The sequence below is a fragment of the Harpia harpyja genome, chromosome 1 (genome assembly GCF_026419915.1).
Source record: "Harpia harpyja isolate bHarHar1 chromosome 1, bHarHar1 primary haplotype, whole genome shotgun sequence".
NCBI classification, from domain to species: Eukaryota; Metazoa; Chordata; class Aves; order Accipitriformes; family Accipitridae; genus Harpia; species Harpia harpyja.
The window spans coordinates 40,665,922-40,691,774 of record NC_068940.1 but is presented as its reverse complement, the minus strand read 5'-3'; the positions used below and the strand labels follow the sequence as shown (position 1 = coordinate 40,691,774).

Sequence of the window (25,853 nt, the reverse complement as noted above, 5' to 3'; positions counted from 1 at the left end):
GCTTCTGGCCACCTTGTGCTGCTGAGGCTCTCTCCTGTCTGGCAGGTGTTGTCATGGTGTGGACCAGTCTTTGCAGATTTGACCCAGCCCATGTGCTCTTGTTCCTCTCCATCTTCCGCTGCCCACCTCTGCTGGGTGTCCAGAGCTGGAGACTCACTGGAGCTGGGCTCCCTGGCTGCACCAGGAGTGACTTTCATCAGCTCCTCTGTGTGACGAAGTAAGGGTAATAAGGAAGGATAGTAACCCAGCACACGGCACAGATCCCTCCCTCGTGGCCTTGGTGGCCTTGGATGCTGAGGTGAACTAGAGGGTTAGTGATAAATCACTGTCCTGAGCACAGAGGGTCACGTGCTACAGGAAACTCCACCACAGCCTCCTCCAGGCTGGTTCCTACCCTTACCTGGATGTATGCTGTCTTCAGATCTTATTTTTTTAAACTCCAAGCAGTGCTCCTTATTACTTCATGTTATGCCAACCGGCTCCTCAGCCAGTTCAGCACGGTGTTGCCAGGAGATTCTCCTGCCAGTGGTCATGTGTGCAAGCACGGTCCTAACAAACATTGCAGAGACCTCGACCTCAGCTCACACCCTCTGTACCTATTTATTCCCAAAGGAACAGCCAGTTGGGAAGGCTGCTTCACCTTAGGGATCTTTTTGGTTTGAGGGTTAACATGCTAAGGTGGGACGGGGGAAGGCTACACGTTCTCTCGGTGTGGCTTTGTAGTGCTGGAGCGGGCCAAGAACCAGATCTAGCAGTTTGCATCCATACCTGGCAGATGGGATCACGGTACGCACGCTTTGTAGTCTGTGCATTGCTTCCCCGTTAAGAAAATATTATTCTGTGCAAACTAGAGCCCAAGCACAGACTGATGTAACTGCAGTGTGAACGAGGGACTGACACAGAGGGTGTACCGGTATGGTAGCTCAGGTGCACCTTGGGTTGTTAAGGGGCTGAAACAGATGCTTTTAAGCACATTCTCATGGTCAGGCAAAGTTATTGAGAGAATTAAAACTGAACTAGTTAAACTGTGCTGTTGGCATTTTTCCCTTATTAATCTGTGTGGGTTTCTTGTGCTTGCCACTTACGGATAAAACAGAAGAAGTGGTTTCGTTTTCCATCTCCAACAAGAACTGTGTGATGTAACACCCTGCCTGATAACCGCAGCGATGACATGCTGCGAGAGAGTCGTTCCGTTTTCTGTAAATGTGAGACTGTTACTTGTGGAATGCTGCGAAAGCGGATGCTGCATGCCTGCTCCCCCCAACTTTCCCTTCCCCCCCTTTTTCTCCCCCTCCCCCCCCTTTTTCCTTCTCCCCTTTTTTTCCCCCTTCTCCCCCCTTCTCCCCTTTTTCCCTCTTTTCCCCCCTTTTCCCCCCCTTCCTTTCTCTTCCCCCCCCTCCTTCCCTTTCCCCACAAGTTAGTGGCTGTCGCCACGCCGGCTGGAAGCGGGGGGACACACAAGCCGTGCAGAGCAGGCTCCGCACCCGCACAGTCACAGCCGGCCCCTCCCGGGTTTCGCAGCAGGGCTGAAGTGCTTCCGAACCGCCCCCCCCCCGCCCCCGGCAGTGTCCCCAGGTGCCTCCCGCCTCCGCCAGCCGAGCCGCCCGGTGCCCGGGCTCCCGCGGCGAGGCTGGCGCCGCCCGCCCGGGGACGCCCGGTGCCGGTGCGGGGCATCCCCCGCCGGGGCTCCGGTGCCGGGGATGCGGGGCGGAGGCCGCGGGCATTCCCGGCGGGGCGGGCGGCAGTGGCGCTCCGCCCCTGCGGGGGCTGCACCGTCCCTATAAGTTCGGCGGCGGCGGGGAGCGGCCAGAGCTCGTTCGGCTCCGCCGTGCCCAGCCCAGCCATGCCGCTGCCCCGCGTCCCGCCGGTGCTCCGCGCCGCCCTGCTGCTCGGCCTCCTCCTGCAAGCCGTCGCCGCCGAGTCGGTGAGTCCTGCCGGGCCGTGGGAGAGGAGAGGAGAGGGGAGGGTCTTCCCCCGCCTGCGAGCCCCGGGAGGGAAGGGTGCTCCCGGTGCCGGGGGGCGGGTGACCCGGCTGCTCCCCGCCGCGCCGGGGCTCTCGGCCGGGGCTGCGCTTGGCGGCAGGTCCCGCTCGCCGGTAGCCTGAGAGCTAATGCCCCCGCTGCCCGCCCGGGGATCTGTCCCCAGCCATTTGCCCTTCTCCGGGGAAGGAGGGGCCAAAATGGGTTAATGACAATAGGGCAGCTCCCAGTCCTTCCTCCGGTTCCCCTGCCTCCTTCCGGGCTTGCACGCCTCCGTCTGATGCCAAAGCAGCGTTGTCCCGGCCCAGTCGTGCCAGGACTCCTGCCCTGTCAGTTACCAGTCCCTTTCTCCCCCCTACGCGGTGGTGAGCCTCGTCTTGCTCTTCTGTAATTGGGGCTGGTGGAATTAGAGCAGTACAGGGTACAAAGTTATGTGATAGAAATGAGTGGCTCTCCATTACAGCTTTGATCTCCAACTGCTGGTCATGGACTTAAGTCCTTTAATCCCTCTTTTATTGTGTGTGTGTGATGGGTTAGATATGCGCAATGCATTACAGCACCTGGGTAGACTTTCCAGTCTTACCTGAGTTTGGTTGTGCCAGTACCTGGTGTCCTTCTCTGTGTATCCAACCTTCCTCGCTTCCACATGGGAGTGAAAAATGATGTATTTCCATGGAGAGTTTAAGAGTCTCTTAAATATATAATGAGGTGAAACAGTTTGGATGCTTCAAGCTGGGCACACATGGGATCTTCATGGTGAAGCAGAGATTTTGGAATTCTGCCTTCCCTGCTGTTTGTTTTCATTTGTGTGTGTCCGTCTTGCTGATACTGCAGTCAGGGCAGATTCCTCTGCTAGTCTGAAAGAGCTGCTGAGATTAAAGTAACTGCAGGAGATCAGGGGTTCTCAAAACGAGGTTTAATCATCCACACTGCTTCCTTCTGGACTGAAGGCTGGGTGGGCAGATCAGAACTGATAAGGCTCTGCTGCTCCCTCTCATAGGGACACAGGGTTGGGGGGTTGCTGGTTGTAGAGTAGGAAACTCCCACAGAGAGCATCTGTAGTAATTGTCAGCTACTCTGTGCTAAGACCCACCAGCCCAAATCCACTTTACTCTAATCTGGTGTCTTTATCCCTTCTATTAAGCACGTGAATTGCTCATTTGAGAACTGGCCCAAACTAGTAGGGCAAAACTTTGGGGCAGATAGCATCTGGAAGTTGCATTGACCATGTTTGGTATGAAATGTAACTTGGTGTCCCTGGGGAACTGAGTGGTCTGCAAGCATCGGATTTCTGCAAAGACAACAAATTTTGCACAGATGTATTTTGTAAATCCTTATATAGAACTTGTACGGAGTATTTGTCCGTATCTTTTAAGCTACTTAAGATGGAGTGTATGCTTGAGAAGTAACACTGCCCTACTATAAAGCCTTATCCAAATAAATTGTTGGGGTTACAGGTTGCTGGGGAGGAGATGAGGATGACACACTGTTTGGGAGAGTTCTGCTGGTGCTCCTCCCATGTTTTTATTTTTTTTTAATAGCACTGCCAAAACGTGCAGAGCTGCACAGCACGTGGCTCTTAGTTTTTCTGTGCGGGCAGGGTGAAGACAGGTAGCCGTTTCTTAACAAGACGGGGATTGTATTTCTCGTGCTTATGTAAGAGCATGGCTTTTGAGAGTGATTCGGTGCTTGAATATTTCCCTGAGCCTGTACAAACAAAAATGCCTTGGCTCCTTTCCCCTTGCGTGGCTTTCTGGTGTAGATGAGACTTTTCCACGTGAAGCAATCTTGGATGTGTAAGAGGGTGGGGAATATTACTGAAGTGCTGAAGTGTGACGATGGTGCTTAGGCTGTGGGTGGGTTGTATTACAACAGCCCAGCAGCCTTGTGTGAGAACATCATCTTGTTCCTGGGGGTGGGGGGGTGGAGGCTGGAGCTGAAGCCTGACATCTCCCAGTGGTCCCCAGCCCTCTCTGGTTGAGTGCTTTAGAAAGCAAAGGCTGTGCAGGCAGGATGCTCCCCTCTGCTTGTGCTGTACGAGGATGGGGTTCCTGCAGAAGATGCTTTAGGGGCCTGCTGCTGGGGACGAGCAAGAAAGCCACCAATGCAGCCAAGACATGGGATCAGTGGAGTTGATGAAGGACTTGAGGTCTGCCTTGCTTGGGCAGAGTAGCGTTATTGCACTCTCCCTGTGCTTTTAGCATCTGGAAGTGCCCCTGGCCGCACAGGAGGGAAGCAGGGGGTGTTCCCCTGCAGCAGAGGTGTCTGCCTGCTGCAGGCTTGGGCTGCTCTTATGTTTGACTGAGCTGCAAGAAGGCTCTGAGTGCCCTGAGATCAGCAGGGCCTTAGCAGTGCTAATGGGCTTCAAGGTCATTGCAGCCGTCCTACTTTTCTGCCTTGCAGTACGCAGAAAAAGTCTCTGTGCAGCACAGTGTCGTGTTTGTGTGTTCCTAGCAGTATAGACAAGCAGAAATCCCGCCGCAGAAGCTGCTGGCAGAGGGTTGCTCAGGGAGAGGGGGGAGGCTTTGTGCTGTTTGTGGTCTCTTTGCTGGTTTAAAGCAATCATGCTTGGAGGCCTCCTGATTGGCAAAGCTGGTGTCTTGTTGATGATAGCTGTGTTTGGAAAGTAGTGCAGCATTATTAATGTTGAAACCGGTTTGGCTTGTCCTGCTGCCATTGATCCCCGAGGCCTGTTCTTTCAGCTCTTTGCCCAGTTTCTCATCTGTCCCTCCCAATCAAATCAAGACATTGCTATCTGCACGTTTTACTTTATTTTACCTTCTGACTTGGCAAACACACGGGGCAGCTGAACATGTGGAGCAAATCCTTGCTTTGCTTCAGCCTCCCTAAAACACAGAGCAGCAAAATTACAGTGTCTAAGGCGATGTCCCTTAGTCCTGAAAGGAAGGAGCCCATGACTTCTAGTAGCCGAACCTAGAGCTGGCTGTGGGGATGAAAGGCCTGTAATGTGTAGAAAGAAATAGCCTCTCTAGTAGCTTGCACCTTGTCGAACTGTATGCACAGCTCCTGGGGTGGGAGTTCAGGGGTGCGGGGTCCCTCTGCAGCCCAGGACCTTGTCCATACTAGACATGGAGGTACCCACATGGGTGGGAGCAGTTGCCCCTGCAGTGCTTGGGGCACAGTCAGGGAAACAGCCCTGCTGCCCAGTTCTCATCTGTCTTAAGTGCCTGCTAGCTCCCATGCTGGAGAGCACTTCCTTGGGGTTCAGTTTTCCAAACAGCTTATGCAAGAGGCAAATCGCGGCTGAACTTGGTACTTTCCAGACTCACGATACCAGAGACTTATTCACTCTAGGAAGTTAAGGCTGTTAGCCAACATGATTGCTCTCTTCCCTGCCCCTCCTGTTGTTGTCTCCCAAGGCTTTGGCACTTTGAGGTCCTGCAAAAGCCTGGATCCAGTCCAACAACAGTGAAAATGTTTTTCCCTGTGTGTCTTCCCCTCTCCCCTCCAAGCCTCTGTTAATGTCTTTACTATTGCTTTGAGCTGTCTGAATGGTAGGGGTGGGGAGGCCATTTGCTGGTCTCAAATGCCTGAAGTGGAGCCTAATGGGGCCTTGTCATGGTTTCCTGTGGTGGCTTACTGCCTTCTTGATACACTTGTGTCCCACTTCTACCACAAGCTGGAAGCTGCTAACTTGACTTTCAGAGTGATGATGGAGAGGAGAGACTCTGGCTGGCTGCTTGGCATGCAGACATCAGCACAACTCCTGCAGCCACTTTTCCTTCCCCTCTGACTCCTGGTGCTGGGGAATGCTCCCTTGAAAACATGCTGGCTGCTTGAATCCACTTGGCTATAAGTTAACAGTGCATCGTGTTGCATTTTGTGTGTGTTAAGTTCTCTCTCAAACGGACAGATAGATGGACCTTGTCTTTAAAATCAACTTTTTTTTTAATTCAGTGATAGTAACTGTACCAATAAAGGAGGCATGATAACTGTGGTTCTACGGTCTGCAATGTAAATGACTTAAGTTGACTCATAAGATTACTTGATTAAGTTACTGTGGCTCGCTGATGCCGCAGAACTCCCCAGCTATTGCTTTCGCTAGACAGAACGGAGTGTCCATCCTTCAAAACACTTCCTTGCTCTTGAGTTAACATTTATCCTCTTAAGCCTGCTCTTAGATCCTTGCAGCTGCATTCTCCCCTTCCACTCATTACAGCTTGTTCCTTTATGCTCTGTAACAACAGCAGGGTTGTGCTGCTTTTGCAACCTCAAACTAGAAGCTAATGCCGTTGAAGCACCACAAAACCAGTGGGGACAAACCCTGCGCATGCCTGACCTCCGGGCTGCTGTTGCAGAGCATATATGGCTGTTCGTTTGAGACTTGGTGGAATGCAAATGCTTTAAATTAAGGATTCAGATGATTTGCACTAGAATGAGACTCTTGTGATGAGACTGGGCTTGGTGGCTCTGAATAGACAGGGCAGCCTAGTTAAATTCTTTAACTTGTAATAAGCTACTGCTCTGAGGGGCTATAAAAGATCCTACATTAATGAGCTGTTAGGGCTGCACTTCTGGATTAGTTCAGACTTCTATTTTTTTTTTTTTTTCCTTTAAGCGCGTGCCTGAATGGTCGTCCAACAAATGCTGCTGCCTCTGACCAGCTCTGCTGTGTGTCACCATCAGCCCTGACTCGCAGCAGTCATGCTCTCTTGACTCAGGGTTTCTGGCACTTGCCTGCCCTTGCAGCTCCCGGACACTCTGCTGTCACCCTCTGAGTAACAGCCCTGGCCCCTTACCCAAAGCAATGACTCAGACTTCCGAGGTGCTGCAGCACGGAGGTGGATCTCTTCTTATGGGGTTAGAAAAGGGGTGACAAGCAAAACTAGTGCTGCTTGGCAGATGGTCTGTGCTGCCCTCAGCACTGAGCACCTTCGCTGCTGCCTCTTGTCTAATCTGCCTCACATTGTGGCTATGGTGGGCAAAAAAGCTATTGGGGCTCTGACATATGACTGCTGCCAGTAGCTGAGCTAGTGTTGGCACAGGCAGATCAGAAAATGGCCTTGTCTTGAGCAACCACTAACTTGCTCTGGCAGCTCTGTGGTTGCTGCGTTTTCAGACAGATACAGTTGGAAACCCGAGTTGCATGGGGGAGAGGGGAAGGCAGTAGTATTATCTGAAATGACTGAAAGCATTCAAAGCAAGCTGAAGGAGTGGAAAGTCTCAAAAGAGAGAGTTAAATACTTAATCCTGAATCTGGAGAAAATGTCAGTGTAGGAGGGGAAAACACGCAAGATGTAGCTGCATCCCTCTCAGTTTCTGAAGGCTGGCTGACTTCAAAAATACGCTTCTTGTAAAAGTCTTATTTTTGCTGGAAATATGCACTCTTGTCAGTTTTATGCTTAAATCCTTTGAGGCTGAGACTCTGCTTATAAAATGCCAAGAGGCTGTTGTTAGACAAATTATTGGGATAACTTAAAAATCAAAGCAGTTAATTAAAATCTTAGAGAGACACTCCTTGGGGTGGGAAGGAGACTGGGAGACCCATAGCACTGTTACCCAAGCAGCTAGTGTCATGTCAAACAAAAACAAGGTTTCTTCTTGCTTAAACAAATTGTGTTCTGTCAGGGAAAGCAAAGCCTGCCATGGGAAGGATTTCTCTCTTCTGATGTTGTTCTGCCTTAGCTGCTGAAGGGGAAAAGGTGTCTCCACCACAGTTCAGCTAAAACTGTATTGCTGTCTGCTGTAGAACTTGAATACAAAGTGATGCAGCCTTGCCCCGTTTACCTTGCTGCGAGGCTAACCCTGCCTCCTGCCCTTCAGCTGCCATTACAGTCAAACTGTAGCAATAAAAAGAAATGTTAACGTCCATTAGTGGCTGTGAAAGTGCCTGTCTTGGACTTGCACCGAAATGGCCTGCATGGCACAGTAGCCAGAAATCTCAGTGCTTAAGGTGAGATGACTGAGGGGAGCATGGCTGGAAGGAGGACGACTGGTGTGATGGGGTGCTGCCAGGCTGGCTTGGAGAGGAGTGGGACCCATAGGTGGAGGGATGGATCCTGGCCAGCGTGGTGCCTGGAGGGTGGCAGAAGCTTCTTTTGTGGGCTAGTGTGCCCCTTTAAAAACAGAGAAACTTCTACTCTTCCCCAAATGGAAATACAGTCTGTACTGATGTCAGGAGCTTTTGCTTGGAAGACGCTGTTCCCAGTGAGATAAATATTTATTGCAAATCCACAGTGTGCAGTGGAGCAGATTCTGGAGCCAGGATCTTGCAGGAGACTGTTTATGTGCGCGCTGTTCTTGGCGCTAATTCTAAATTTCCCGAGGCTGAGTATGAGGAGCTGGTCCTGCGTGTTGGTTACTAAACAACTTGCTAGTCCAGCCAAGCACAGGCTTTGCAGGGCCAAGGAAGGAGCGACCAAAACAATAGCTGGGTCCCTCTGCTCCTGGCTGTGACAGTGTGGGTGCAGAGATGTGGTCAGGGAGGGCTGGAAAACTGCTGCCAGCTGCTCACCCCCTGCTCGGAAAGGGGCGGAAGCCTGGCTGGGAGTCCAGAGCTCTCCAAGAGAGGAAAATGCTCCCGGGAGTGACAGGTTTCCCAAAGTACAGCTGCATGATCCCCAATAGCACACGCTGTGTCTGCTGCTTTCTGGGCTGAAGCCAAGGCAACCTCTGCACAGGTCGGGAATGCCTCTATTAAAAAACAAAACAAGAAAAAACCCCACACACTGAAACCCTGTCTCTGCTGCTGTAGCTAACTAGGAAAATCCCTGTTGTTGAAATGCTTGTTTGTATAAATGCTTACATGGGTATAGCCTGATAGCAGAGTGGTAGGGCTATGCTGTGTCAAGTGCTTTGGTGCTGATAACTTCCTCGGCTACAATTTTTTGCTGGTATCTTTGCCAACAGAGCAAAACTTTAAATAGTGTAACTGTGCTGGCAGAGCTCAACTGCCTGGGCTAAGCCTGAAGCTTTAGGCTACTACTTCTGATTAGATTAAAACAGATTGTGGGAGGGGAAGCATTTGTAGGGTGCAGCATTGAGAATCTTGACTGTACAAACAAGCTGAGATTAGCTGCATGGTGAGCCCGCTAGGAAAGGCACCCTTTGAAGTTGGGTGTCTGCCTGGCTTAATTTTGCTAACACTCTGGCATGAGGGAGCAAAAAGATCCCGAAAATGCATGTCACACATTTCTTGCCAAGTGGAAATTCTCCTTGTATGTGTGTCCAGGGAAATACTGGGGTGTAGCTGTATTCTAGGAAAGGGCAATGAGGGCAGGCCTATCCCCAGCGTGAGGGGGAAATATGATATATGAAATATCCCAAGCCTGAAGTATCAGCATGAGAAATCATCCTTGATGGAAAAGCTGCCTTGCTGTGGGCCTTTATATCCTTGTTTTTTTCCACAGGCAAGGATGCAATAGGAGCCTCCTGGTATAGAGTAGGGCAACTCAGAGTGAGTCATGAGCCAGAAAAACTTCCTTTTTTAACCTTGACTAGATTTCTCCAACTTAGGAACTGAGCCCTGGGCAGTGAAGTATATGAAATACCTATGATCAGGTTTGTAAATACCATAAAAAATAGAATCTCTTTATGAACTAGGCGTGTATCACTGCCCATGACCTGGAGAACCAACCTTTCAGGGACGTGAAATGTCTCTGCCGCAGTTGTTTTCCTCCTGAGTCACATGAGAGCTCCTGCTTTCCCCTCCTCTGAACCTTATCTTTATTTGCTTCAGGGCAAGTGATTGACCCACAGCTATCTGCAACTGCCTGCTGAGCATTATCTCCTCTAGCTGAAGGCGGGAAGCAGTCATCTTCTTCCCGTTCTGGCTCTTGTAGGTCTCCCGGAGCTGGGCATTGACTATTTAGAGCAGCTTTTTTGCCACCGTTGCAGTAAACAGATCCCAGCATGTGCCTGTCTGGTAAAGGACTCAATCTTTATGGCTTTGCTCTTGGTTGATAATCAGGCAAGAGCAGTTAAACAAGAATTCATTCCTTTGTAATCTCTCCGTCCTCCTCCTGCTTGCTTCTATGGCATGGCCTGAAAGGCACGCGCATACCGTGTGGTCTGAAGAGAGCAGGCTGTGTGTAAGCAAACACACACGAGTTAAAAGGTAACTGAGGTTTGACTTTGTAAGTGCAGGGAAGCCTATTTTGAGCAAGCAGAGCCCGGGAGGATTCATCCCTCCTGCAGGGGAGGCACCCGTGACAGCGGGTCGCTCTCCAGAGCCTGGGATTACGGTGTAATTGTCACGGGGATTATGCCTCTGCTGCCACATGAGCCCCCAGGAGAGCTGCTTGCGGCGACACAGCTTAAAGAATCACACGGGGAGCAGGGGCAATTGGGGAGTGACCCAGGCTGAGGCCGTGTTAGTGCTGGACTTGTTACTGCACCCTGCCACCACGTAGCACGTGGGCTGCTGAGTGTGAGCACACAGGACTGGTTATGTGGCTGCAGGGAGACGGATACCTGGTTGGACAGGGACTGGGGATGCTTCTCTTAAGTCACCTTGAATGAGTGACACTTTTACCAGCTGAACAGCCTGCATGTTGCTCTTGCTCTGTCTTATTAAGCAAGACCCTGCTCCTTGCTTGTATTCCTGAGCACAATTCAAGAAATAAATACATTTTTTCCCTCTTCGGTAAGAGGCACAAAGAGACAGCATGCAACAACTGGTCTGGGGTACTGGAGATGCAGTGCTATCCCCTGCTGCCAGCCAAGAGCTGCCTGCAAGCCCTGATCTGTACTTCTGTCTTTGATTTCCCCCTTAGTCCTCAGAGACATTGCAGATTTACCTTTATGGCTCACTGTGGTGCGATTGCACCTGTACAATGGCTGTTGGAGAGGACATGGGCAAGGCTGGCTTTGCCCAAAGCCACTGTGCCTGTGGTCCTGCTCTAGGACTGCTTGAAAAGTGTTGAGCAAAGGCACGGTAGTATTTAACCATGTCTGGAAGCCTCAGGGTGAGCCTGTCATGCAACTAAATACACGTGTGCCTGGATGGGAGCTGTTCAACTTCTGTCCCTTGGTACAGAGGCCAGTGCGGGCCATGTGTGCTGCGAATTATGTGGGACAGACTGACCAGGAACAAGAGGTAAAATGGTACCCTCCAAGCATGGGCACAAGGAGCTGGCACAAGTGGATTTTTTTTTTTTTTTCCCTGCAGCTGATGTGTTGAAGGAGTTAGGTGTGACCTAGATTGAAATACTGATATTTGCCTTCCTCTCAGGACAAAAGTGACTTTTGTTTTGGTTTTTTTTTTCCCCCCTTACGTAGAGCTGGAGCATGAAGGGAGGGGAGGGGAGGGAGTAAAGGGTCTTTTGGGAGGAAATATAGACCCTTCCCTTACTAGTCTGGCAGGAGCTGCCTCTGCTGGAAGCTCTGCTGAATAACTTTCTTTTAAAGTTTATTAAGATGGGAAGATAGAGCTGTCTTTGCCTGTTACCTCACTGCACGCCTTGCTCCCTTGGAGGTCAGCTCTATTTGGCTGACTCGCACCGATCTGAGCCACCCCGTTTCCAGCACTGTGTGGCTCTTCAGCTTTCCTGCTTTTGGGGAGCTGGTGTGCTTCAAGGGGATGAGCTCAGCTCCTAACCCCTGCTCCTTTGCATGCTTTGTGTGAGCTTTAAAACCTTCCTGGTTTGCATGCTTCTGCAAGAGCTTGGTGGAAGTGAACCATATGGAAATCCCTTCTGTTGGGCTCGGTGGTTTACAGAGCTTTGCATCCTTGCACTGGAGAGGCCCCATTGGATTCGGTGCTCTTTGGTTCATGATGCAGGACAGCACGAGGGCCAGGGTGGTGGCTTTGCGAGAACAATCTCTTAATAACCCGGCTCCAAGGCTGGGGCATGTGGCCTGTTGCTCCTGTCATCCAGGAGCCCTTTCTTGTTGAGCTGATCTAGATATGCATTGTGGTGGTGAGGTGACATCTGTCCGTGACAGCACAGGTCTGGGAAAGATATATTGTGTAATACTGCTCGCTGAAGTGAAACAAGGTGATCTGTACAACTGTCCCCTAGTACAGAGCACCTGAGAAAAGCCCCAGCAGCAGTTTACATTTATCTGTTCCTACAGGCTACAAAGAGTTAACAGGTCTGCACCTCTGCCCTCTCTTCCGCCACCTCCCAGGCTGGCCCAGCTCCATGTGCTTTTGTCTAGGAAAGATTGACTTTCACCTTGCTCCTGTTTACTGCTAGACTTGTGTACACAGTGCTGGGGAGGGAGATGCAGGAGCGAGCGCTGGTTCTCCGTGCCAAAGTTATAAACTTGATAAAAAGCTCCCTGCACTTCGGATGCCTGAGTCTCTGCAGGTCTGACTCCCTTTGCAGCTTGCTGGCTGTGACCCTTCTAAGAAGCTTTTAATGAACTCTGGTGTGTTTGATCAGAGACAAGGACCAGCCGTAAAAGCCCATTCCATGTCTGGAAACCTTTGTCTCTGCCCCAAAACATCATTTTGGTTTTTTTGAAGCGGTTTGCAAAGGCTGTGGTGAGGACGTGTGGGCTGTGGCAGGCGAGCTGCCTGTGTTTGTTATTTCCCAGAACTAGCCAGCGGCTGGGGAAATTCACACATCGGACAGAAACTTTGCTTGCTCCCTCAATAAATAGATGTTCTTGCTTTGAGAAGAGGCTAGTGGTATGCTGGGGCTGTAAGTGAAGGCCCCAGGAGCACAGAATGGAGCGGGGTGGGCTAGGGATGGAGCACAGCAGAGCTGCAAGCCCCTGCATGGGGTACTAGGGGTGTGATTCCTGTGCCTGAACTGAGCAAACAGTGTCTGGCTTCATCCAGTAGTGCAGCCTGTCTCAGGCTCATACATGAGACCTCTGTGCCTGGCTTTTCCAGGAATGACGCTCATAGTTCATGTGCCTGACATGCTGGTTGTCTGGCAGGGAATAAACTTATTTTTTTGCCACTGGCAGGCAGGAAAAGCTTCTGCTCCCCAGCATGTTGGTTAATCCCCCTTGGTCCTTACTGGGGATAAAGCTGCTTAACATGAGGAAGAAATCCTGGAACTAGACTCCTGCAGAAAAGGTTGATTTTTGTACAGACCGCTCCTAGAGAGGAGCATATTAATAGTAGGGCTTGACTTCAGCTGCTGAGGTGAGGTGGGGCTGTGCAGCCACCCAGTCCGACTCCCCCAGCAAGTCCCTGGCCTGGCTCCAGTGCTGGGATAACAGGTGGTGGAAAGCAGACTCCGAGCAGCACTGGTGCCCTTCTCCAGCTGGCAGTTGCAGAAGGTGTTAAGCTGAATGTGGCCAGAGACGACTTGGCAAGGGCTGACCATCGTCCTGTGGCAGTCTCCTAGCTTTTTCCTCTTGGCTGCGGCCTGCCAGCCGAAAGGAAGCATGGGCACCTTCCATGGGGCCTGTTCACCTGGTAGCGGAGCTGTAGGAAGGACTGAATCCTCTTGGAAAGAGATGCACTTTTTAAGCAATACTCCAGGGACCTCTTTATGTGGCACTTGGGAAGCCTGAAGCCCTTGCTTTTAAGTCTGTGAAAGTGCCTGTGTGCCTTCTCACAGGTGTGTATGCGAGGAATGTGCCTGCTCCAGACCTGCCCCTTGAGCACAGCACTCCAGTGTTAACTCTTCCTGGGCTGCCCATGCCCCAGGTCCCAGTGGGAGCCTGCTCCCTAGGAGAGCATGTCTTGAAACCTGGACTGTAAGTGTGGAGGTGCCCAGCAGCCCTCTGACTTCCCTGGCAGATGAATCTGTAAAATGAGGCTCGCTGCCCACAAGAAAAGTTTCCAGTATGGTTTGAGAAGCTCTCATGGCTTCCAGGAACTTCCCCGTCCTTGCTCAACAGGATGATGAAGAGTGAGTTCAGGGAACGCTCCCATATAATCTTATTTAAGCTTGTGAGTCAGTAATTTCCTTGTTATGTCCTCTGGCTTGTAAACACTGTCTGTCCTGATTTAAATAGGTTTTTCTGATAGCCGAACCTGGTGCGTTCCACTGTATGTACTAATCACCGTGACTGTCTGCCACTGCTTTGCTCATGGCTGGGCTGATCTGATAAGGCCAGCCTGCTGTCCAGCCACTTGGTGGCTTAAACGCAGGTTTTCTTGAGCCGCCCTCATTAGGACATTAGCTAGCTGTGACTCATAACAAAGTATGGCATGAGCTGGCACAGGGGTGCGGCTCAGCGCAGCGCTTTTGCCAACATTGGTCTGCCCTGGCGCAGCCAAGTTATACAGATCTGCAGCAAACGTGTTCCCCAGCCCCAGTGCCCTATTTCGGGCAGATGGGAATTGGGCTCTTCCTGCCCCTTGATGAAATGGCCAGAAGCTGTCCTGGGAACAGCTACTGCATGCTGGCAGCAGTTTCCATTGCAGGTCTGGCTTTGGCTGGGTTTCACATATCTTGAAATGAATTTGCCTTGGAGCGAGTGATCCATAATGTTAGGAATGCCCGGTTCCAGGCCGGGAGGGGATTTCTTCCCAGCTGGCCTTCTTCCCCAGCCCCCTTCCCATCACCTAATGCCAAGCTCAGGCAGAGTGGAGACAGGGGGTCTAGGAGGAGAGCTGGCCTCAGCACTTCATGCCCTCTAGGCTGTTCATTTGGTTATCTTCCAGCAGAGCTGCTGGGGAAACCAAAGATTCCTCAAAAAGCTAAAGAAAAGCACATCTAGTAGCCACTGCTCCTTATACAAAATGAGAAACATCTTGTCCTGACCATGAGGTCTTGTTTGTGGCAAAACCAGTATGCTAATGGGCAGGGAAATCTGGGTTGGAAGCAGGGCTGGGGCTGTGGACAGAGGAAGCTGACACATGGGTTGTGGCTGATTGTTGGTCTTCGCTTGTGAGATCGATAGCGGATGTAATTAATCAGTCGGTGTCACCGCTGGGCTGTAGGATGGGCAACACCTGGCTGGGCAAGCAGGAAGGCTGGTGCCAGCTGCTCAGGGTCTCTCTGCTGCCCCGATGAAGCAGCAAGCGCTGGGGCTCCAGTGGTGCCACCCAGCTCTAACTGTCCCCACGAGTCTCTGATCCTCACCCCTGTGAGGCTGTAGCTCATGGTAAACCGGTACATTAAGAAGAGCCGTTGGGTGTGCAGGACTATGGAGTAAAGGGATGTTTTAAAACTGCTCTCCTGGGTAGACAAACCTTCAGAAAGACTTGCCAATTTTTCTGTGGGGACAGCATGAAAAAATGTTGACAGCTTAGCCCCTAGCTATGGGACTTCTTGCCTTAGGGGAAGGGGTCAAGTTCCCCACACCCATGACTTCATGGCTGTGGAAGCATCTGGAGCTGCTGGAATCTGCAGGCTGGTGTTAAGCAACCTGAGAGCTCATACCTGTGGTGCCCTCACCAGGGCTGGCCCCAGGGCTGTGGGGCAAGGAGAAATAGTTCTGGGGAAATTGCATAACCTTGGTGAGGGCAGGAGGTTTGTGCTTGCGGCTCCTTGAAGGTCCAAGTGCAAACAAGCTCTGGTGTGTAAATTGCCATTGTGGCCAAACAGCTGATTCTCTGGGAGGCTCTCCTGCCATTTTGCTAAGGTGTGTCTGTAACTGATCTGGCCATAGGATCGTGGACTTCATTTTACAGACTTGTTTGTTTACATGCCTTTTAAGAAGTGAGGCAGGGGAAGCTCTTCCTTCAGGCAAGTCATTACCGATAGCAAGTGCTCTTAAATGTCATACTATATTGCACTGCAATTCAGCTGAACTGACAGACCAGTTTCTAACCCTTGGGTGATAAAATAGGTTTGTTCTCGGTACAAGAAGCAACAAATTGCCTCAGCATGAGGCTTTGGTGCTATGCAAAAAACTGACCTATAGGTGCCAGGCTTTTTCTCTGGGAGTAGCAAGTCCTTCCAAATCCCCCCTTATCACAAACTGAAGGTATTGCTTTTCCAAATGCTTTTGCTACAAACTGCTGACCAAGATCTTGTGTTATTTTCACCCTGTGTGTTCAAGTGAACCTCCTGAATCTGTAGCCCTCGGGAAATTCCCCTCCCAGGCTGGCTCTCACTTCTGTTCTGAGAAACTCTAGGGGAATTTGGCTATTTCCAGGCTGATGAAGATAATGCTCTTGGTGGAGAGGAAGTTCAGTATTTAATGTTCTTCTGATGGAATTGATGTGCTCAGCACAGGCTCTGAACTCCTGACCTTTTGTGAAATGCTTCTGAGGAGTTGCCTGATACTTAACACTTTTCCACTCCCCTTTACAGGTGAGAGAAACAGAGACCATGGATGCCCGATGGCTTGACTACCCTGCCTCTGGAGACTTGCCAGATGATGAAGACATTGGCGAATTCAGGCCTCACTTAACTTCTGATGGGTTAGATATAGATGAGGCATCTGGGTCTGGAGGTACGCAGGGAAGGGGGGGGGAATGGATCTCCCTCAGTTGATGCTGTGAAATTTCTTCTGGCACCAGCCCATGAGTGATGGGCTAAGTGCAGAGCCAGAGCTCCAGAGGGAAGTAGTGTCAGGTGGAGATGAGAAAGCCGTGTGAATTGTAGTCACTCACAGATGAGAACAGTGAAAGTGGTTGTACCGTGATGTTGAATCACTTGGGGAGGACAGATGGAGTCCAGCCAGGCTTGTCTTGCTGCAAGTGAAAAGGCATTGCAGTGGCTGGATCTCTTTCCTATTGAACTCCAAAGAACTTCTGAGAAACTTAAAAAAAATTTAAAAATAATAATTAAAAAAAAAATCTGTTGTTGAGGCAGTGTTAAAAGGCTTAAAGTTAGTATCTCAGCTGAGGCCAAACAAGGTAAAGGACTAACTGATGTTCAAGTGAACTCTGTGACATGCAAAGTTCCTTGCCCAAACCAGTTTCTGTAACTCCATGTCCCCTTTATGTGAACATTTGTTCTCTAAAGGGGAAAGAACAAGTGCTGAAATCGGTGCCCAACATGTTTAGGCAGATCCAGTAACTAGAGGTTTGGCAAACTATCCTTTAGGGATGGGTGGTGAGAGCATTGCCTTTCATTGGCATTAGCTTAGCAAGCTATAGCAGACCTGCTTTGCAGGGTAACTCCTGATAATCTGCAGCAGGGGCCAGTGGATCCAGCTGAAGACCCCTCCCAGGCAAGAGGTGTTGGTTTTAAGATTATGTCTCATCGTCTTGTGCAATCAAAGCCATTAAATGGCAAAAGTACTAGTAGGTAAGGGGGAACTGTAGTCAGCAGAGAACAAGAGTCCTAGTTTGTCTGCACTTGCTGGCATTGTGGGAATTGTCTGAATTCTGGAAAAATAATGAGAGGAAAACTTAGTGTCCTCTTTTTTTTTTTTTTTTTTTTTTTTTTTTTACTCCCCTCACCCCCTGCAGACTACTCAGACTCTGAAGATGCCATATATCTGACCACCATGGATACTCCTGTGGTAGGTATTGCCTCTGCATGTTATAAACAACACGTAGCTACTCTGGTCTGTCTGTGAAGCTTTCTGAATACCCTTCCCCCTGCAAGATGTGGCATCAAGATGAGTCTACCTGCATGAGCAGGAACAGTGTACTCATAATGCACTAATCAAACTTTCTTTTCCCTACACACCTTCCTACTTTCACTTGTGGGTAGGCTGGGTGCTACTGGGTGCTACCACTGATGGGTGTGGTTTGTCTATATTCTGTAGGTATCTGACAACTATATCCCTGGAGATACTGAGAGAAAGATAGAAGGTGAGAAGAAAAATACAATGGTGGACAATGAAATCATTCCAGACAAAGCTGTACCTGTCGAAGAGAACCTGTCCAACAAGATCTCCATGGCAAGCACAGCCAACAGCAGCATTTTTGAAAGAACAGAAGTCCTTACAGGTAATACTCCACCTTGCCCTGATAAATCATTAATACTGTAAATCAAAATAGTTTCTATTGTTCCCTGTTTTTCTGAGGAGCAGTTCCCTGCTGACAAGGGGAGTGAGATGCATTACCTCTGTGAGTACCTGTAGCAATGTCACTTCTGCCTTCTAGTCCTTAAACAGCAGAAGAGCCTACTGCTTGCCTTGCTGGGGTAAACAGATTGGTTTTGAGCCTGCCAGCTGAGTGTTGGCTTAAGTGCCACTTAAGTCATGCAGCAGCTGCTCTGCTCTCAGATACTACCTCAACAAGAGGCGTATCTAGCCGTAAATCAATGACATCATAGACTTTCATATCAAATGGAGGCATTTGCCTTCTAACCTTTGCCCAAGTCCTGCCTTTTTGTGAGCCTTGCCAAGAACCAAACCACCCCTCTAAGGGATTTGAACACCTAGTCAACTGTTAAAAATCTAAGTACCTCTGTCTAGAGCAAAACCTCAGCATGTGGGACAGATCTGTCTCAAGGCACTCTTCATCAAGTACTTGGCCTGATGTGCCAAGGTTTGTACTTGGACCATCTTGCTGATCTGCAGCCATCCCTCCAGTTGGAGGAGTGACTGGAAGAGTGGATTGCAAAGACACCTAACAGAGAAGCTGATGGAGTGCAACAAGTAGGTGCACAGCAAAGGATAAACTTCACTAAAGTCTTGTGGCTACCCTTGGTGTGAGGAGAGAGAAAATCTTGGTGGGTTTTTGTGGGTTTGTGGTTTTTGGTTGTTGGAGTGTTCTTTGGAGGGAGGTGGTGGTAGTGGGATGTTGCTATTTAATTGAAATGCAGAGTCCCCAGAGTGTGCTCACACAGATAGTTAACAAAGCATTCAAATCGGAGCTATACCATTTTCCTAGAGTTGACACTGTTTGTGGGCTGTGGTGGGGCTTTTTTGGGTGGGGTTTTTTTGTTTTGTCTCCACACAGGGAGGATGTCTTTTTGTCACAATTTTTCTTGCACTAAACTGGAAGATTAACATGAACTGGTTGATGTGGAACATGTGATTATTCTATGGTTGGATTGAAAGCAATTTATGGCATTTTCCAATAGCATCTGCTGTCTCTGAAAATGCCAGCATGTATGGTGACAGACACAAGGACAACGCTGACACTGGAGGCAGTTCTGGGGGCTGGTATCCTTAAGCAGATTTTGAGATGTAGCTGATCGTTTGGAGTTGTCCAGAATTTAGACTTACTCTGTGCTCTTTTTTCCTCCTCAGCTCTCATTGCAGGAGGGGCGGTGGGCCTCCTGTTTGCTGTCTTCCTGATCCTCCTCTTAGTCTATCGCATGAAGAAAAAGGATGAAGGCAGTTACGACCTTGGGAAGAAACCGATCTACAAGAAAGCCCCTACAAATGAGTTCTATGCTTAAAGCTCAGCAGCACCTTGTGCCCATCAAGGGATGAACAGACTGTATGGAAACACTGTGCCCTCAGCTGAGATGTGCTGAACAAATGCTCTTTTGGGATTGAATTTCAAAGCAACTTTGAGAAAAAACAAACTTCCTACATGATCCTTCCCATCCTGCTCAGCTAACAAGGGCCCAATGAAATACAAAGAGTCTGAAAAAACCCTCAGTGTATTTTTTTTCTAAAGCTAGTGTGAAAAGAATAAAGATGCCAAATTTTCTGCTTGGTTTTATAGAGGGTATATAAACACAAAACAGACTGTATGGAAGCAGACACCATGTGTTTGCATCCAGTGTGCTGTGCTCAGATTGGCTGCTTCTATAGAAGATGGCTTTTTTTATAAACCTTGTTAATAGATGTCTTGCAGCAGGCTGTTGATGTGAAGCATTTTTGTGGAGAACTACTTATTGTATCTCTTACACTACAGATAATGTTGCCTTATCAGGGAGTAAAAGGCCCATAGGGGCTCAAAATCCCTGAATGCCATAAAGGGCCTATGGGAATGTTTTCCCCAGGAGACTTCTGTCTCTTCCTGTCAGCCCCAGGCAAGGGTCGTTAGTCCATGAAATTGCAAATCATGACAGCCAGTTTTGTTTGGCTATGATGACACCCTTTCCTTGCCTTCAGTCTCGTTAACTTTTTTGAGGATTGCTTGTAGGATATTTTTATAACAAAATTTTAAAGAAAATAGCCTAATGTTTATATAAAGTTTGTAGAAATTGTTTTGTAAGAATAAAAAAAATTACTTTTTTAATTTCCTCAGATTTATTTTTTCAATCCCTTTGTGTTTCCTTTGGCTGGGCATTTCTCTAGAGATGTTGTTTTATATGATTCATATTCTGAACTGAAGCAGAGTTAGCTACAGTGTGTTACAGGTTTCTTGTAGTTCTATAGCAGCTACTGTAGAGGGTAAAGATATTTATGGTTTTCCCATAACTTTTTTAGGATTTGATTTTTTTAAGAATAGAATTATTTATAGTTTCTGAAATGGCTGCTCTTCTCATTTGGTAACTTCTATCCTTTTTATGTAAAACACTAATATAACGAGTCTCTGTGAAAACTATTTAAGCTTTATTCTGTGAATTTTAATTATAAATTCAAGGCAATAACTTCTAGGATTAATCTGTATGCAAAATTGGATTCATAATGATTGAAGTAGGGAAAAGATGAGAGTATTTCTAGCTTGTAATATATTATAATCAGTACTATAGAGCTATATATTATATGTTTTACTGGGAAATATACAGTTAAGAGTGAGAAGGCTGGAGTTAATTCTTCAGCAGCTTTACTGTATGTAAGAGGCTTGATCTCGTTTGTACTGCTGTTTGTCCAGTGTCTTGTCTAGAGGACAGGTGGGCTTGTGCTAGGGAAGGCAGCTGGGAGCAGCCTGAGCCCTGTGGGCTCCGTTGCTGTGTCCCAGGCTGTGCCTGGAAGCAGGCTGCAGTCAGTGGTGGGTTTGATCCTCGCAGTTGGAGCAGAGATCCCTATCTGGAGTTGCTCTTTGAAGCGAGCCTTGGAAGCTCGCAGTACAGAGAAAATAACTTTTTGTTTTGGGGGCTGGCTGCGCTGCAGAGTCCCCTGCGGTAATGTGCTGAGTACCTGCCTCTTGCAGAAGGCTGGCTTTGGTAGCTAGAAGTCTGTCTCGGTGGCATCTCCTACCTGGGAGCACTGAGCTTTCATAGATGGCTAGCTCTGAACCTCCCACGGTGGGTCTTTCTTAATATATCATGTACATAGCTCCTACCTCTGCTGAGAGTTAGACCAATTCCCCCAGGGCTCCTAGAGTGAAAGGTAACGTGCGTGTCCAATGTCTCTGTTGCAGGAAGGTGTTACAGAACTACTTTGCACAAGTCGTGTCTTCCTGCAGCTCTTTGAATTTAGTGTGGTTTAAGACAAAATCTGAGTGTGGGTCTCCAAATTAAGTAACTGGGTAGGCTGCACAAAACCAGATGGTTGCAAAGGCTCTTTAGAGAGCTTATTGACTCCTGAAGCCTCCTTACTGAGGCTTTGTTGTAGGCTTTAGGCCAAATTCAGAGGCAATGGAACAAAGAACTTCAGCTGCCACCAGCTGAACCTGCTTCTCAGAGCTAGGCAGGCGAAGCGGGGAACGCAGGGGAGCCATGTATTGAGACATCAGTGCAAGAGGACTTTTCCCAAGGGTCCTCCTCCAGTTTGACTCACTCGGTCGCAGTACAAGCGTGTTTGGGGAAACTGTGGTCTCTGGGAGGCTCTAAAATCTGCACAGAGTTCACTGTAGACTGGGAAGGAGAGTGAGAACTTTACTGCCTACGGACAGCATTACCAGAAAGGCAGGAGTGGTGCTGCTTCTCGGGATATTTAGATTCTCTTGTGTAATTGCTCTGGGGATTTTCCACTGTTACTGATTTTTATTTTTTTTTTTTCCTCAAATAAACTGGTACTTTCTAAAATTGGCTTTTTGGACTGTTTCTGATCTGAAATTACTTTTGGGAGCTGGGTAACAGGGAGCTCTGCAGCTCAAAGGAGCTTTGTCAGCTGCTCCCGAGCTGCCTTCAGCATCTGACCCACAAGTGACTCCTGTGGGACCAGCGTCACTGGGTTTCTGGAGCTACCGAAGCTCCTCCAGGCAAGTAAAGCAGATGCAGTATGGCACAATGAGGTGAGTCCATCCCTTCTCTGGTGATCAGTTTTGTGACACCACTTTGAGAGGGCTGTCCCCTTGCAGCCGGAAGGCACAGAGGGAGGTAGAGATGGGCTTGTGCATGTCCCCTGATGACAGCAGCACATTCGTGTGCCCTCAAACATAGGACAGCAATGTGCAGAGAGTCTTGCTCAACCAAGTTTCAAGCCAACCCTGTTTAACTGATGTGGGTCTTCAAGTGGGTGTAGAGCTGTTTCAGCTTCCCTGGGATCAGCTGCTCTGGGAGCAAGTCCACAGGTGACTTCATGCCATTTTGGACTAAAGCAGCTCTTCTCTTAAGCAAGACTTGGAGGAAGCTGCTGCTTCTGCACTCCAAGCCCCTCTGCTCTGACAGCTTGGTGCTCTCGAGGGATGGGACCCATCTCTGTCTCCCCGGGCACATGGGAGAGGGCAGGCTGTGCGGAGAGTAGGGCTGCTTGCTGGGAAAAGTGCTGAGTCTCCTAGGAAGTGCTGTATTTAAATGGATTATTGTCCTTGAGAAAATCTAATTCTCTCTTCCCTGCTGGGAACTCCTACTCTGGGTGGTTAGGATTAGCAGGGATGGAGGAAACAAATTAGGACTAGTACACAGGCTCCCTCAGGGGTGAGGGAGTAGCAAACAATTCTGCTCCTTGTTGCCTGGTTCGTCACTGGTGTGCTCTCGAAGGTCCTCTGAGAATCTGCTTCTAGTACCTAGTAAAGCAGAGCCACATGTTCCCAGGGCTGGCCTTTGGTCTGTGGGAGCTGCTGTTTGTCAGTAAATTGGTGACGTACGCCTGCGATCTTCATGTTCTTGTGCCTCTTGCGGCTGTGACAGGTTCTTGGACGTGCTTCTTGGAACAATGTATGTTTGTCTCTCTCTCTCTCTCTTTTTTTTTTTTTTTTTTTCCTTTCCCTCCAGGGCTTCATCTCTTGGTTGTAAGAATCCCGTGTACTTTCCAAAACTGCCCTCAGCGTAAAAGTGCCTTGTTTTTGCAATGCGATCTGGACGAGTACTCTGCGAATCCCCGGAGCGCAAGCCTGGCTGCCTGCCTGTCCTTGCAGAGCTGCGGTTCTGGGACAAAGTTGTCACCATTCCCTCCTTCAGCCTTTCTGACTGCCTTGGCCAGCCTGCCTGTATCCACTGTTAGCTGAGGGGCAACTCACACTAACACTTCACAAATTCCTGGTCTTCAGCTCTGACCCCTGAGATGATACTCGGTTGTTTTTCCTCCTAGTGCTGCTCTGGTTTTAAAATTAAAACCATGAGGACCTGCTTCACCTGGCTTGAAAATAGCTGGATCCTTCCCAGGTACTGACGTGATCGAGTGGCCACTGGCAGGTCTGCCCTTCTCAAATGCTCCCTGGCAGGAGGGGCTCAGGGGAAGGAGTGGAGCTGCTGGGACATGAAGTGTAACCTTGCTCATCCCCTTTATTTTATGGCTCCCAGGGGGGTTTTGAGGTAGAGTTCATGGGTGTTTGGGTCCCTTGTTTTGCAGGGTGAGCCACGGTGCTGGGCTGAACGCTGTGCCATGCTGCGTGCCAGAGAGGTGCCGAAATGAGTCACGGAGATGGTGTGCAAGAGTGAGAGCGGTGCCTGTCCTTTCTACCTCTAACCCTCCAGAGGGGTGCAGGGCACCCACCTGTCTGAGCAGGACACCCAGGCAGGCTGCCCACAGAGACCATGGGGTCTGGGCGGGGGGACAATTCCTGCACCCTGGAGACATGGTGTTTCCCACAAGTATCCCCCAGCCCCCTGGGTGCTGAGTGGGGTGCACAGCTGGGCTTCCCATGGCTGCAGTCAGGGGACAGGGAGAGCAGGGAGAGCCCAGGGGCTGGGGGTCCTGGTACAGCCCTCCTCTGCCCACTGCGACTGGAGGGCACCAGTGGGGGTCACTGGGCTCCCAGTTGGCCAGATGAGCCAGGACTGTGCAGGAGGTAACAGGACGGATTGTCCTCAGGCCTGACAGGTGAAAACCTTCCTTCCTTGTTATTGCTGGGCGCAGATGACCCTTCGCTGCAGGGATGGTCCGATCGTTGGGGCTAAAGCCTTTCAGCTCCTCCTTCACCCTCCTCTGTCCCATCTTGCTCGGTGCCAGCTCCGGTGCAGGCAATGCTGCCCAAAGTTTGGGTGTCTTTGGGGTGCCCAGTCTGTCACACGTACCACAGTGGCTCCTCGAGGGTTGTGTTTCGGACAGACTCGGAGGAACAGGAGGGCTGGGATGCTCGCTGCCGTGTGATGGAGCAGCAGTGCCCAAGCAGGCTAACAAGAAACACGCCGTGGATAAGAAGGGTGGGTTTCGGTTGTTTTTTTTTTTTTTTTGCACCAGCAGTTGCACCCTTGGGTGTAGCTGTGCTGTTCTGGGTTTCAGCTGCAAACTCTGGACGGCCGCTGCCTGCCTGGTTTCCCTGCCCATGCCCCCCTGCCTGCCCACCGGCCCCGTTTTCCTGGGTGGCCCCGCAGAGCCCCGCGGCCGAGCACCCCGGGCCCACCCGTGACATCCCTCCCGGGGCCCGTTCCCTCCCGCTCGCCTTGTCTCTGCTGCCATCTCCCGGGCAAACCCCTCCCGGCACGGCCAGGCCCCTGCCCGCTGCTCCCACTGGGGAGCGGATTTTTTTTTTTTTTTTCGGGGGGCATCTCTGCTAATTACAGGCTGTTCAGCCGTGGCACCCCGCCGCGGGTGGGAATTCCTCGGCAAGCAGCGGTCTCGGACACAGGACTGTGAATTGCAATCATGCTAATAGAGTTAGTAAATCCAGCTGGCTGCTAAGAGTTTCTCCCCCCCTCCCCTTTTTTTCCACCTATTTTCTTTTTTTTTTTTCTTTTTTTCCAGTGCATTGTAAGAGCCTCAATACAGCTAAAGGCCCTGAGCCCTTGGCGGCCATGGGGAGGAGGGACTGAAACAGCTTCTCACCTGGAAGTACCACCAGCTTCTGAATTCTCAGATGGGAGCAAGCGCTTCCCAGGGTGCTCCCCGGCCCAAGTTTGTGCTCCTTACAGGGAGGATTCAGAGAAAGCATTATCAAGGCTTAGCTATGTCGCTTTTTGTCACGGCTATTGTAGCCAAAGCTCGTGAGCATCTTTACAGAGGTGGCCTGGGCTCTGAAAGGCATCTGGGACCCACAGGGAAACATAATTTCCCTGCAAAATGTATTAAAAGAGCCTTTGTAGGGCTTTGCTGTGGGGAGGAGCAGCACACGGCCAGACACCCCAGCAAACCAAGGATGGTCACCCATAATGGCTGGTTAGCTGGGGAGGGTGGAGGATGCGGCGTGAGACCGGGGAGAAGGGGAAACCCCCAGAGTGCCCTTGTGGCAAGAGGTGCTCAGGCTGAGCAAGGGCTGGTGAGGTGCTGACCTGGTTTCCCCATGCGTGTGTGGGCTGCATGTTTCAGGCGCTCAGGGCTGCGTCCCGGGATATCACCCCATGCCCGAGTCACCACTGAGCTGTGGTGGGTGAGCAGGGCTGGGAAAAGCTGCACCTCCCCAACAGCACCCGCCTCACCCACCAATGTAAGGATCTGCTTCTTTTTGTGTCTGGAGACGATCAGACTGTGCTGTGCCTCATGCTGCAGCCTGCGCAGGGAGAGCCCCCCAGCTCACCAGCATCCCCCTCCTGCCCCAGCGACACGGGGATGGGCCCTTCCCCTCTCCCTTTCCCCAGCACAGCAGATGGAGACGCAGATCCCCTGGCCCCACATGGAAACCAGAAGGGGCAGGTATTTCTCCTGCCATCTTAAAATATTGGTGGCTTGGGAAAAGTGTGGGTGGGAAAAGGTGTTCTGATGCATTTGTCCTGGGAACAGATTAAACTTAATAACATGGGGTCACTGCGGTGAAGGTGTGTCCGATTGATGCAGTGAGACGAGGCAGAGCTCGATGATGGGTAACGGACCCTGAGGGAGCAGGTCCTGCATGTCTGGTCTGACCCCATGGTGCTGGGAGCTCACCTGAGAAAATCCACCTGCAGCTGTGCCAAGCATGGGGTGGCCAGGGCTGCCCTGCCCAGAGAGGGGCTTGGGGGTGCCAGCCAGTCTGCTTCATGGAGGAACCCACCACCCAGCATGGGGTTC

General features: G+C 50.2%; 1 protein-coding gene across 1 annotated transcript; it reads left to right on the top strand.

Annotated features, from left to right (window-relative positions):
* Window positions 1-1,467: 1,467 nt before the first annotated feature.
* SDC4 (syndecan 4) lies at window positions 1,468-21,571 on the top strand. The gene is made up of 5 exons (XM_052789167.1): window positions 1,468-1,924; window positions 16,112-16,253; window positions 17,218-17,270; window positions 17,520-17,703; window positions 18,954-21,571. Exons 1-5 carry the CDS (start codon window positions 1,844-1,846, stop codon window positions 19,103-19,105), a joined length of 612 nt encoding a protein of 203 aa, XP_052645127.1. The 5' UTR covers window positions 1,468-1,843; the 3' UTR covers window positions 19,106-21,571.
* The last annotated feature ends 4,282 nt before the right edge of the window (window positions 21,572-25,853 follow it).